We start from the raw sequence: 13,413 nt of genomic DNA, 5'->3' as shown, positions 1-13,413 counted from the left end.
ATGAGCAGGTGAGATATTTCCTGTTCAACTGGTTCATGGAAGTGCAGAGGGAACACAAACAGCGCTTTGAAACTCAGCATGAGGAGGTAAATGTCAGTGCAACTGTTAACTTGAGTTTAGTGTATCAGGGCAGAGAGATACTCTATCAAGTGAGAGCTTAACTATGGAAGTGTTCTGATACATTGTTAGAAGCCTTACAAGAAATTTGTTGTTTCCTGCAGAAGGCTGCTTTAAAATCGACATCAAAAAGCCCTGAAGAGCCAGATCTTCCAGATTTTCTTTCCTAAAGCTAATTCCCTACGTGGTGATGCTACAGGAGGTACAGCACAAAACACACTAGCAGCATTTATCACCCCTTATTTATATTTATCAGGCAGAGATGTGCACTTTTCCCTTTACTTAGCCTTTTTATACCAAGTAACTTTGTGCACTGGAGCCATCTCCTGTAACATTCACTGCAAAACCACCTTAATTTAAAATAAATTGTAGCATGGTAATTATTGCAAGGAATTCCTTGATCCCTGAGCTTATGTTGAAATGAGACTTTACTGACTTTGCATGGAACTACCAGAAGGCAGTCAACACATTGGCAGCTTTTCTTCCCTCCCTAATTTCTGTGGAAGTGCCCAAACAGTCATGACAAGACAGGAGTATGAAATTTTCTCCTGAAAACTAAACTAAACTCTAAGGGACTCAGAGGAATGAGATAAACAGTGAAAAAATTACAAATGTGTACACTTCCTGTCTATTTTTAAGAGTGCATAAATGCTTGCAACAGCTGCTTCATAAGCATTCACAGCGTTCACTCACTGTGCCCTGTGCTGCAGCGCATTCCCATTTTCTGAAATGCTTCTCCCCCCTTTCACCTCTACATATTACAAATCTCTGCTGTATCATTGTCACTGTACTTAATAGGTACAGCAATATTTTGAGAGCAGACTTATTCTTCTGGATAAGCTCACTGATGTTTGCTGATTTAGTTTATATTCTGGCTGGTAAATCCTCAAAGAAATCATTCAATTTGCTTATAATTCAGTTTAACCTTTCCTTTTCTCATCAAGGAAGTTCCAGTTTTCAAATCCTCATTCAATGAAAACAAACCAAAAAAGAAAAATGAGATGACTCCAGATATGACAGACCAAGATTTACTTTAGTACAAGACAGAAAGTTCTATTAGAACAGGACAGACACCAACTCAGGCAAAGGGAAATGTTAGTCATTACAAAAGGTTAGTAATGCTTAAAGCTTAACTAGCTTCCCTCAGTTTCCTAAAATAGGCTTTCAAGTTTTTTTTAGCTTGTGCTATCAAACTGCGTTAGTTACATAACTAAAACATGCAAATAAAGTGCAACAGACTACTCTTAGCCAGTATCTGATTGAACAACTTTTAATATTTCTATTGACAAACATTGTAAGCATAACCAGAGTGAAATGTATTTACTTGAAGTCTGTCCAGGGACAGACCTGGGTCACTGAACTGTCAGTTCAAAGAGAATTACTGGCATTCTAATTTCATTTTTAGTTGAGACAGAGGCTGCTGAAGTGATCACGGATGTGTTCCAGTAGTGCCAAGTTCTAATCAAAACTCAGATTGTGCGTTAGTAGCCAAGGCCGAGGCAAACAATTATCCTGTACCATACACAGAAAGCAACTAGTATTGAATGGACAAAAACTTTGGTCAACAAACTAGTTTTACTTCTTTAATAATATTTTGCTAATAACTCAAGAGGCACGACAGTACCAGTAAGCATATGAACTTTAAAATGCACAATGGCCACAGACAGTTGACTTGGATACAGTATTGGTGTTTGGTAGCAGACCTACAGACGGCTTTTCGTTTCTTCCACTCTTAAATGATTTTGTATTTCCTCCTGACCTAGTCATGCACTGGAGAGGAATTCCACAGCAGTCTCCTTCTCTTCAGTTAACTCCTTAGCAGTAAGATCCATCTTCTCACGAGAAAAATCATTAATAGGAAGACCCTCAACAAACTTCCAGGTCTTGTCCTGATTGAAAACAAACAAATAAAAAGCCCTCCATGTAAGAACAGGCTTCATTCAGTCTGCATGAAGGAAACTTTATGGCATAAAAACACAGCTTATGGCCCTAAGAACCACATCAGGCAAAAGTTAATTTCAGATAAAGAGTGCAACCAGCACCAGCTAGTCATGTCAGATTGTACTTGTCTACTACCAGCACTTAGCTGACAACCAAGTTAACTTAACTTGGTTAATAGGAGTCCTCTCTGTGAAAGAAAGACTGCTAAACACCCACATCCCAGCAATTACAGTCCCACACTGCTGTTAACAGGCTCACATGACAATTTAATAGGTCTTGCAGAAGATATACAGATTTAAATACAGCCTAGTTACCTTGATCACAACAGGGAATGAATATAGCAGGTCTTCAGGAACACCGTAAGAATTGCCATCAGAAATTACTCCCATCGAAACAAACTCCCCCTGAAACCAGAAAGGCAGAGATAAATACATTTTTCATTGCTAGAAGCAGGCAAAATTGTCATGATTTTCGATAGCCTTTATCTCCTATGATACAATTTACCCCAGAAAAAGACAGATTCTTTCCTCTGAACACACATACACTCAAGGTCAGTGAGGTGGGCACAGAATGAAAGCATTAGGCAAACAAGCACTTTAATAGCCACATCTTACCGCTGGAGTGCCAAACCAGATGTCCCTCACATGATCACAGATAGCCTTGGCAGCTGACATGGCACTGGACAGCTTCCTGGCCTTAATAACAGCTGCTCCACGTTGCTGAACAGTCTGCAATTAAGAAAAAAAAACCAACCATAACTAAATTGTAAAGCAGCAAAACCATGGCTTGGTCTACATGCTGTTAGGAAATGCCATCAAGAAAGACTGTTGTATGTGTGAAGATACAGTTCTTTCACTAAACAAACACAGCATACAATCCCGAAATACAATCTAGAAGAGTTGTGCCAACACAGATGTAACAATGTTTCAGAGGCTCATTGCTTAACTTTACAGCTTGCTGACTACTCTCATACCAACCAGATGTCCCAAGCTTTTCCCACCAGGAGACTTCGTGCATGTCAACAGTAGCAGATGTCTCAAGCGACACACGGTCAGTTGAGGTCTTTTGCTGAATACCAATGTGAAACACTTGCCGGCCTCAATCCTACAGTACTTAATGCATACAATTAATTTAATTCCTGAAAATAGTTGAACCTACCTCACCATACTCAAGTTAGTAGTTTTTAAATTTAATAGTTTTGCTAAAGTTTTAATCGTCTAGGGCTTTAGTAACCCATTTACCTTCATATTCCACTTAGGTAGCCTGTGCTCTTGATCAATTAATACCATTACTTTGTTTAACTAACTTACATTATTATTTATTACTACTCTACATTAAGACACTTGCAGGCATTTCCTAGATTTTTCAGATTCCTTTTCAGAAATGGTGTTTAAATTATGATGTCTAAATATGTGGCATCATTAAATATGATGCCACATATTTAGAATTGGAAAGTGTGTGTGTGTGTGTGTATGTGTGTGTGTGTGTGTGTCTGTGCACATGCATGAGCAGGGAAAGATTTGCTGGCCTTTTCTGGTGGGTGGGGAGCAGCAAATGGATCATCCCACTTCATCTACAAAACTGCCCCAAAAAGTCTCCGTAGTGAAATGGCAATGGTGCTCCTGTGTCACACAAGTTTCACATGAGCTGTGATCAAAACTCTTTGCTGAATCATTTCAGCATTTCAGTTGGATTTTTTTAACAGAAGTTATGTAGACTTTTACTGCCTTGAATTTTCCAAGGGCAAATAACTGATAGCAACAAGATATCTGAAGATGGCTTATTCTAGTGAGAGAAAAGAGCTGCTTCACTACATCAGTTACATTGTTTACAATTTCAGATAAGGAAAGGAGAAAGCGCAAGTAGAGAATAACTATTAAAACAAAAAAAGAAAAAAGGTATCTTACCACAATAAAGTCTCCCTTCAGCCAGCTGTCATCTTTTATAGCTTCATAGACTCCAACTTCCTTTCCTTTCACATTTACCTTCGCATGGTTAACATCAGGATATTGAGTGGAGGAGTGGTTGCCCCAGATGATGACATTCTTCACATCATTAGCAGTCACACCAAGTTTCAGAGCAATCTAATTGGAAATTAAATATGTCCATTGCATTGACTTCAACTTCTCAATTCACAGGCTTCTTTGAAAGCATTGCTCTGTATTTAGCAGAGATAACACAATAGGCCCTTTTTTACCTGAGATTTGGCTCTGTTGTGATCCAAACGAGTTAAGCAGCTGAAGTTTTCCTTTGGTATGGATGGGGCTGACTTTGATGCAATCAGGCAGTTGGTATTTGCTGGATTCCCAACAACCACAACCTAAAAATGAAAAAAGGAAAGATGAAGTAGGTATTTCTGCAAAACACCTCACTTCAGTGAAATACACTGCTTGGCCTTCAAAGAAGCTATCTAAAAATTAAGTTCTCTAATCTCTTGGTTGCCTTCAACAAGATTGTCTTTTAAATGTGTCGTTCGTAGTCACCCAATCTTCTGTAACTGCACATAAAAATATTTTCCAGGTAGGTATTCTCTTTAACTTGATATCCAATGTGAAAGGGAACAAGACTTCTAGGGAGATCTGTACACTGACCTAAAGCCTGGCTTCAAACCTCATGCTACCAGATATAGGGAGAGAGACACAAGCACACTTTTAACCAACCACTTTTAAATGCTTTCTGAACTGGCTGCCACTGCTTTATATCATTGCTTTATAATTAAGAAAGCCAGAACAGTTACTTATCTCAATGTTCATTGGCAGTTAGAAGTAAAACACTGCCTCAACTTAAATCAATTTATTACTATGCAAAACTGATTTTTATTTATCCTTCATTTGCGCCTCGAATGACTTATGTCAGACTCCATATACTCTAAATCACACAAGCTGATCTGCAAACCTCCCTTTGTATTTCCCCTTTTGAAAGTGAGTTCAGTAAATTTCCCACTACTCCACAATAGTTATATAGATAGTTTTTATTCCAGCTGGCTAAAGAAGCAAACACGTCTTTAGAAGCCGTAGGAAGTTCATCAGCAGACACTAAAAAGTCAGTAACAAAGCACAGTGGGAGTCTGGGTCTGAGATTAGGAGCAGTGGGAGAGCAGCCACATGATTCCATTAACTGTGCTGAAGGAATCTCAGAGAGAACAATTAAAATCTTCTAATGCTCCAAGTAAGATGCAAACAACCTAAATAAAGCCGATTTTTGTGCAACTGTAATTCCATATTGATACTGAAGTTAAGGGTCATTATGTTAAAGGACACAGATGGATATGAAGTAGGCAGCTGCATTTAGTTAATTCAGTTCTCCTAGAGAAGAATGATAACAAGCCAAAGACTGCTTATTTTTTTTAAACGCAGTTTTATGGGGTTGCTTTTCAAATTGGTGGTAAGCAGTTCAGAGTATGTGTGGAATACAGAAATACAATATAGGACTCAACTTTTTCACCAAACAAATTAATGACTAAATCATCCACCTATTTAACATTCTGTTTCTTATCTACCCTTGATTGTGGTCTATTTTCCCGGGCATAAGGAAAGGAATGCCCACACTGAACAGGCTCCTGCTTGTGCAATATTCTCCAACAATGTATCCAGATCTCTACATAGCAGAGAATTAATGTTTTAAATTCAGTTCCTATATTCACCTTGACAGTCTTTTTGGCATACTTGTCCAAGGCTGCACCCTGAGACTTGAAAATTTTTACATTTGCTTTGAGTAAATCCTTCCTCTCCATGCCCTCTCTCCTTGGCATGGAGCCAACCAGAATTGCTATGTCAAGGTCTTTGAATGCAACTTCCTCCTTGTCTGTTGGAATGACCTCTAAAAAAAAAGGAAAGGGGGAAAAGAATTCAGCAAGACAAATACTCATGGCATAGTGCTAACAGGAAAATTCTTTTGTGCATAAATAGTACATAATCTAATCTGACAACACCACCACCTTCCCCTTCCAAAAATCCAAGTAACAGTCATTTGGCCCTACCCCCAGCTTAAATACATCCCAGTAAATGGGTTTTATATACAAATATTCTTCTGAAGTGGAAAACACAGGAGAAATCTATGTAAAAAGATACATTTAATTTGCATCTAAAAATGTGTATATAAGTACATATGCTTTTCTTTACTTTTACAATAAAATTTCAGTGGCAAGGACCAACACAAGTGAAGTTTTGCTGTCCCTTTACCAATTCAAAGCAGAGAAGGTTTGATTTGTACAAGAACGGGTACCTACATGATTCTTTTGTCATGTGTTATAGTAATTACACAAACTCCTACTTGCTCCCTTTCTTCTGCTTGTTTAAACTACCAGAACTCAGCTGGTTTACATGGCTTGAGGAGTACTTTTACATTCTGTATCTTTATACAGAAGATATTTTTAAGACTAAATTAGGTTTTTTTTTAATTTAGCAATAAGTATTATATACATAATACAGGAACAATATATTATATATACTTCATGACTGGGCCAGAATACAATGCACATATGCACAAGTATCTGACAATTTCTTGTCCAGGCTTAAAGCCCAGGATTAGATGATATAAACCCAGGTATCTCCATTGCCAATTCTGTCCACAAAACCTATTTGATGTCATTCTTCCTTGCTTACAGGCTAAGTTAAATTGACTATATTCCACAAAACACAAAACCAAGGAAGGATCATCTAAGATTTTCTTCTGCCTAACTTCTTGCAAGCTACAGGGACTCATAAATGCAAGAATTGTACTGCAGCATCTTGTAGGTATAAGAAAAAATTGTTTTGGCTACCTCTGAGCAGTGGCAGAGCACAGTCCTGCAGCTCCATCACCACACCTTCCAGTACCGTCATCATAGGAGTGATGTCCAGCAGCACAAGAGTAAGAGGCTGGAAAAAAAGAAAAGGTTTAGTGCAAGCTGGGCACAATGTGTTTTGAAAATGAATTTGTCTTGTACTCAGCTGTTACCTCGTGCAAGATTTAAAACCCATTTGCAGAAAACAACTTCAGCACAACCAACAACTGATAGCTTGCATAACAGAGCAGAACTCCCATTTTCCCCACTTAAAGAAGAAATTACTTGCATACTGATGGACCATTCCAAGTGTCTATGAGGAAACCAGTCTCAGGCACTGCAGTTGTGACATTCATTCATTCCTGTGCCAGCAGGAGCAGGGAGTTCATCCTTCCCCTGTACTCGGCACTGGTGAGGTCACACCTTGGGTGCCGTGTCCAGTTCTGGCCCCTCAGTTTGGGAAGGACGTTGGGACGCTTGAGCGCGTCCAGAGGAGGCAACAAGGCTGGTGAGGGGCTGGGAACACAAATCCTGTGAGGAACCACTGAGGGAACTGGGGCGGTTTAGCCTGGAGAAAAGGAGACTCAGGGATGACCTTATCACTCTCTACAACTCCCTGAAAGGTGGTTGTAGTCAGGTGGGGTTGGTCTCTTTCTTGGGCAGCATCTGACAGAACCAGAAGACACAGTCTCAAGCTGTGGGAAATATAGGTTGGATATTAGGTAAAAGCTTTTCAGTGAAAGAGTGATAAAGTTCTGGAATGGTCTGTCCGGGGAGGTGGTGGAGTCACCATCCCAGGATGTGTTTAAAAAAAGACTGGATGTGGCACTGGGTGCCGTGGTTTAGTTGAGGTGTCAGGGCCTGGGTTGGACTCAATGATTTTGAAGGTCTCTTCCAACCTGGTCATTCTGTGAATTCTGTGGATTCAGTGCGAGAGTTACCTGGTCTTTGCCGAAGACATCGCCCTTGGCAATGCTGTAGAGGAGGGAGTAAGCAATCTGCCCAGCTGCTCCAGTCACCAGCACTCTGACAGGTTCACCCTGCAAGGAAATGACACAGCCTTACCCACAGCTCCACACCTCAGCCTCACACCAGTTAAAATTAAGTTACTGCAGCAATAATGTTATGATTATTTAACCTGGATGAAAGTGTGTGCCTAAAGGTGGATCAGCTCCAGCTCCTGGGATCACACTTCTGGTTCTGCTGGAACCACCAGCAATTTCTCTGCTTGGTTTTACAGAAACAGACCACAATTGCAAAAAGATTCTTAAGAATTGCTCCTGGAAAACTTGCAAAATACCAGGAATAATGATATGTTTGAAAAATCTTGCATTCCCTTTAACAACACTGCCTTGTTAACATAAGACAATACAACCTACACCCCACTCATTCATACTTGAAATTTACTACAGAAGTTTCATAAGCTGTGACACTTGACTGGTTTTCTGATTCTTTCAATTTCAAGGGCTGTTCCCATTAAGCATTTTGAATGCTTATTTGCAACCAAAGACTTACTGAATGCCAGAAACCAAACAATTTAGGGGACTTAAAACTACTGCCTCACTAAACTGTTAGGCAGCAAATTTAACTAATCCACAGACAAAAGCTACATTATGAACAAATACAGACACTATCCATAATACAACTGTCTTTTGTCAAACTGACCCACAACTCCAAAAGACTGGGAGAAGACTGCCAAAATGCTGCTATATTGCAAATAAGAGGGGAATAAGGGTTTGCCCTGTAGCAAAATGACACTTTGTTAAGCAGACTCAGGACTGGGAGAAATCCAGAGGTTATTTAATATTTAAAATTAAAGTCTATGAGAGTTTGGGTTGGAGAAGAGCTTGGAGAGCTTCAGCCTGGAGAAGAGAAGGCACCAGGGTGGCTTTTCAATACTCAAAGGGGACTTACAAAAAAAATTAAGATAAACCTTTTAGTAGGGCCTGTTATGAAATGACAAGGGGAAATAGTTTTAAACTAAAAGAGGACAGATCAAGATAAGAAATAAATACTTTACAATAAGGATGGTGAAACACTGGCACAGATTGTCCAGATAAGTGGTGCTTGTCCCACCCCAGAAACATTCAAGGTCAAATTGGACAGGTCTCTGAAAAACCTGGTCTTGTTGAAGATGTCCCTGCCAAATGCAGGGAGGTGGATCAACGACCTTTAAAAATTTGTTCAAACCCAAAGCATTCTATGATTCTATCAAAATGGGCCACGTGGTAAGGGACATTAATAACCCAGTATTTTGTAAACCTGTTATTTATATTTCCCTTTTTCTCTAAAGGCAGATTGTGCTAGGACAGGAACAAGCAGACTGACCAGCCTGCTGGAATGCCAAGCCCACTTCTTCAGAAAATTAAAAGATGATCATTTGAGAAAGAGACCAAGCATAACTGAATGTGAAAGAAGTGATTTAATTGCATTCTGGGCTACATTACGAAAAGTGTAAGCTGCAGAGCAAAGACACGCCTTGCACTCAGTGCTGGTGATATTGCAGATGGAATACTGAGTCCAGTTCTGGAAATCTGAGTTCTGGATGGTTCTGTCGTCTGCAAGATAAGGCTGAGGGAAAGTCAGCCAGGACAGAGTCTGGAAAGGTAGAGGATAAGGGGGATCAAACAGCAGACGACCACACCTTCACAGTGTTAGAAAAATAACAGTGCCCCCAACACCTCTCAGTAGTGGCAGAACAGAGTGCAACAACTACAAATTAAGAGAAAAACTCTTGATTATGTGGTACTGTTGCAGCAGAACAGGATACCCAGAGGGTCTGTATAACCTTCACCCCCAGCAGTTTTCAAGGCCCAGACCATAACACCTATGACATGATCTATCAGTGGCAAAAGTCTTGCCGTCAGGCTGGACTGGACAACTTCCAGACGTGGAGCAAGAAAGAGGGCAGGCTCTATGACCTCTACAGATCCTTTCCAACCAGTATTCCTGTCACTGATATTTATAGGAAAACCATGTGGGGCTTCCAGTGTATTCTCTCTGCAGAACTGACCAGCCAAGCTCAGCTGCATCACACTAGTGTTGGATAATTAAAAGCTAGGCTACCTACCCCATTTTATCACATACTAGATAAAATCAGGGCATAAATGATAAAGGTAAACTACTGAACTTGCAGATTTAGATCTGGCCCTCATTATGGGAATGATTCTTTAAATATCTCATTACCGAACTGCCCGTTACACAGTGTTGAAGTGCATTATACTCTTTTGAACTCATCCTACTGTGAGTCACACCCCTCTAAGTTCATAGAAACTTCACTATGAGGGGAAGGAGAGCAGACAATCAATTCCTTGTGGTTTAAATCTCAAAACTAGTTCTGGTACTCTATTCTTGAGCAGTGAAATGTACCATAACATCTGAATGATGATGAGCAGCATGGTTTAGGATGCCTATCAAACTTTAAAGCAAACTTTTCAGCATGTTTCCAAGAGGAATCTACATTTTATTTATATAAATGGAACAACGAACACTCTTTTAAGGCAGCTAACCACACTAGTTAGTAAAATAAGTACTGAAAAGTTACAGTGCTGCAAAACCTTGGCCTGGCAAAATCCCCATCATATAAAAAGTGATCCCGTGCTAAACTATTCCAGAACTCACACAGGTAGCAGCAAAACATGTTTTCTTTATATTTATAGGGTATCTGAAATCAATTGTGGATTGATTTTTTTTATAAGCCAGTCTGATTGAAACATAGAAAGTGCCAACCTCTCCACTAGCATTATGGTGAGTATTCACAATAACAACAGGAGAGGGAAGGAGAAGAAGATAAGAAGATCGGAACAGGACTATTTATTATTTTTTTACTGAGACAAACTTAGCATTTAGGCTCTAAAAAAAACCCCAAACCTTTGGTCATGACTCAGCTCCACCTTCTGAAAATAATTATCTTTGCTTACTACCATCCTTCCTGTTGTCCCCTATTTGGGGCTGGAGGAGGAAAACACATAATCTAAAACAAGGTAAGGATGCTTCCTACTTGTTTTTCCTTTCCAAACCTTCAGTACATTGGATTCAGTGAATTCCCCAGACCCTTTTACCCCTGCACCAATTGTGAGAATTTAGCATCAAAGAAACTTCCATGCTCTCTCTTAAATCCAGAAGCTGGATTAACAAATCAAAAATGTTGGTTTTTGTTGTGCTGCTTACAAAATGTGGATAACTCTCACAAAAAAACCCTTCTATATCATATTAAAATAGGTCTCACTGAGTGTCTGAGGCGACTTTTAGAGAAATGAGAAGCTCCCCAACAGAAGTTGTAGATTCCAGACATTCATATCCATACACTTTAACCCGTGACTTGGCTCCTGCAGCACTTTCATGCTGTGCTAACTGCAGGGGTGACCTTTACTCACTCTCAGGTATAAAGGAACTAGAGGACAAATTAAGCAACAACTAGCTGAACTATTTTGCTCCAAAGCCTTCTCCACTTCACATTCAACCTATGTATAGTTAAAAAGCTTTAGGAAAATAAAAGAGGAGCAAAAGTAATGATAAAAAGGATGAGAAAAAAGCCCCCAGCAACTAACCATTGCATCCCCAGGTACTCATCTTCATCTAATCCAGCAAATGTTGGCTCTCTCCCCCTCCTAAACTATCACAGATAAACGCAAAGCCTCCAATATCAAGTGAGGAAGTTGAGGTCTTAACACCCACTCCACACACTTTGGTTTAAGAACTCAGTGCTTCAGTTATTTCTGTGGTTACAGCTGATATCAGCAGACCTAAAATATTATAGTGCAGTGCCATACCTGCAAACCGCACTGCACTGCAAAACTGATTCAGGAGGTTATAAAGGTAAGTGAAAGATAACTCACAACCTATTAAATGTTGTGACAGGAACATCCTGACTACACAAGTTAAAGACTTTGCATTGCTAATTGCAGTTATGAGAGATCCTCCATAAAGATTATTGCTGATAAGCTCGTCTATAAAACACCACCAGCTTAACATTATTCCTGAATATTGAACAATATTCCAGCCAACTAAACTATCCCACCTTGCTTTACAATAATTATTCAATCATTAAAATAAATTTTTATCTCTTCCAAAGTCTAGAGTCTGCCTAAGGAACTTTCCCTTTGCTCTCCCTTCTTTAAAGCAGACATGTGGTGACAATAAACATGTTTGGAAATGCAGCAGAAAGTCTCAGCAAGGCAGCCCTGCACTTGAAGAACATCACCAGCGCTGCGGTTCAGAGACCAAAGCAATTCCAAAGGCATTTCCTCCTCATGGAACGACCTTGACACAGGTGCCCTGCAAAACTTTTTCCGTTTCATTGAGCTAATTAATGGTGGCTGCACTGATAAATGATTTTATTTCAAGAAATTTAAAGCCTCTGCACAACACCACATGCATAACCTGAACAGCAAAGGCAAGCTAATATCAGTGACATTCTGAAAAGTCTGAACACCAAAGTTCTTTGTGAGACCAGACCATCCATGCCAGCTCATCCATGTCTCAATGCTTTGAGAGTTCAAACTAGAGCTTGCTGTCATGTTTTCACTCCTGCAAATTCCCATTTGAAACAGAAGGAGGGGAAAAGAAGCATAAAGCTTACAGATTTTAGTATTTTTTAGGGCACAGCTGAAATAAGCCACGTTTCAGAGCTTGCAATCATCTATTCCATAGCAAAATACTGCAAGTGAAGGTTTGAGTAACAGGGTATGGAGTCTAAAAAAACATAGAGATGTATTCATGCCTAGAAAGGCATGTTTATATATCTGTGCAGGTTCATCTATCTATGTATACATGCTGCAGAAAAGCAAAGCCAAAGCACTGCAGTTCACCTCTGTAACCTCAGAGCAGAACCTTTACAATCTAGAGAGTCTGAACAAACAGCTCGATTTCCGACAGCAAGCAGGTATGAACCAATAAAGACATTTCGCAAGCACTTTCCCTTGAGCTAACAGAGAACCGCACAAGATCTTTCACGCCTCGCGAACGAAGGCGCTGACAGCCCCCATCTCCCGAAGGCAATGCCGGCAGCCGCGGCGCCGGGAACAGGCGCGATCACCCCTTCGGAGTGCCAGCCCCAGGCCAGAGAGGTTCGCTGCGTTCCGACGGGGGCACATCCCGCCCTCCCCCGCACGGCCCTGGGGACAGGGAGAGGCAGAGTCGCCGCCAGGCCGGCACCGACACCACCTCCCCGCCCGGAAGGTCACCCAGCTCCGCGGGGGGTGCAGCGAGCCCTGGGGCGCCACCATACCCGGCTTCTCTGGGTGCCACGACCACCGCCAGGTCACCCCTGTCCCTCAGTCCCCGGGCCCTGCCGGGAGCAGCGCGGCCGGGCGGGGAGGGCGACGCCATTTCGGGGCCACCTCCGCCTGCCAGAATTCTCTGCCCCGAGCCGAGGGAACCCGAGGGGCGCGGTACCGCCGCGGGCCCGGTACCGACCATGTCTGCGGGAGCGGCAGATCGGCTTGCTGCTCGAGGTCACCTCTGCGGCGCGACTGCGGCCGTGGCAGCGCTGCGCCGGGGTGCCGTGGTGGGGCGGGGCGTGTGGCCGCGCGCAGCCGCCTGGGGGCTGTAGTCGTGGTCGCCGTCGGCCGGCGCCGCTCGCCTAGCGG

At 41.4% G+C, this 13,413-nt stretch overlaps 1 protein-coding gene across 1 annotated transcript; it reads right to left on the bottom strand.

Annotated features, from left to right (window-relative positions):
* Positions 1–1,371: 1,371 nt before the first annotated feature.
* On the bottom strand, positions 1,372–13,352 carry MDH1 (malate dehydrogenase 1). The gene is made up of 9 exons (XM_030236104.2): positions 13,241–13,352; positions 7,765–7,863; positions 6,821–6,917; positions 5,702–5,877; positions 4,256–4,378; positions 3,966–4,142; positions 2,673–2,786; positions 2,373–2,462; positions 1,372–2,006 (listed from the first exon to the last, which is right to left on the bottom strand). The coding sequence occupies exons 1-9, from the start codon at positions 13,241–13,243 to the stop codon at positions 1,881–1,883; spliced, it is 1,005 nt and encodes a 334-aa protein (XP_030091964.1). The 5' UTR covers positions 13,244–13,352; the 3' UTR covers positions 1,372–1,880.
* Positions 13,353–13,413: the final 61 nt, after the last annotated feature.

The sequence above is a fragment of the Serinus canaria genome, chromosome 3 (genome assembly GCF_022539315.1).
Source record: "Serinus canaria isolate serCan28SL12 chromosome 3, serCan2020, whole genome shotgun sequence".
NCBI classification, from domain to species: domain Eukaryota; kingdom Metazoa; phylum Chordata; class Aves; order Passeriformes; family Fringillidae; genus Serinus; species Serinus canaria.
The sequence above is the reverse complement of the archived record's forward strand: the minus strand, read 5'-3'. Positions and strand labels throughout refer to the sequence as shown.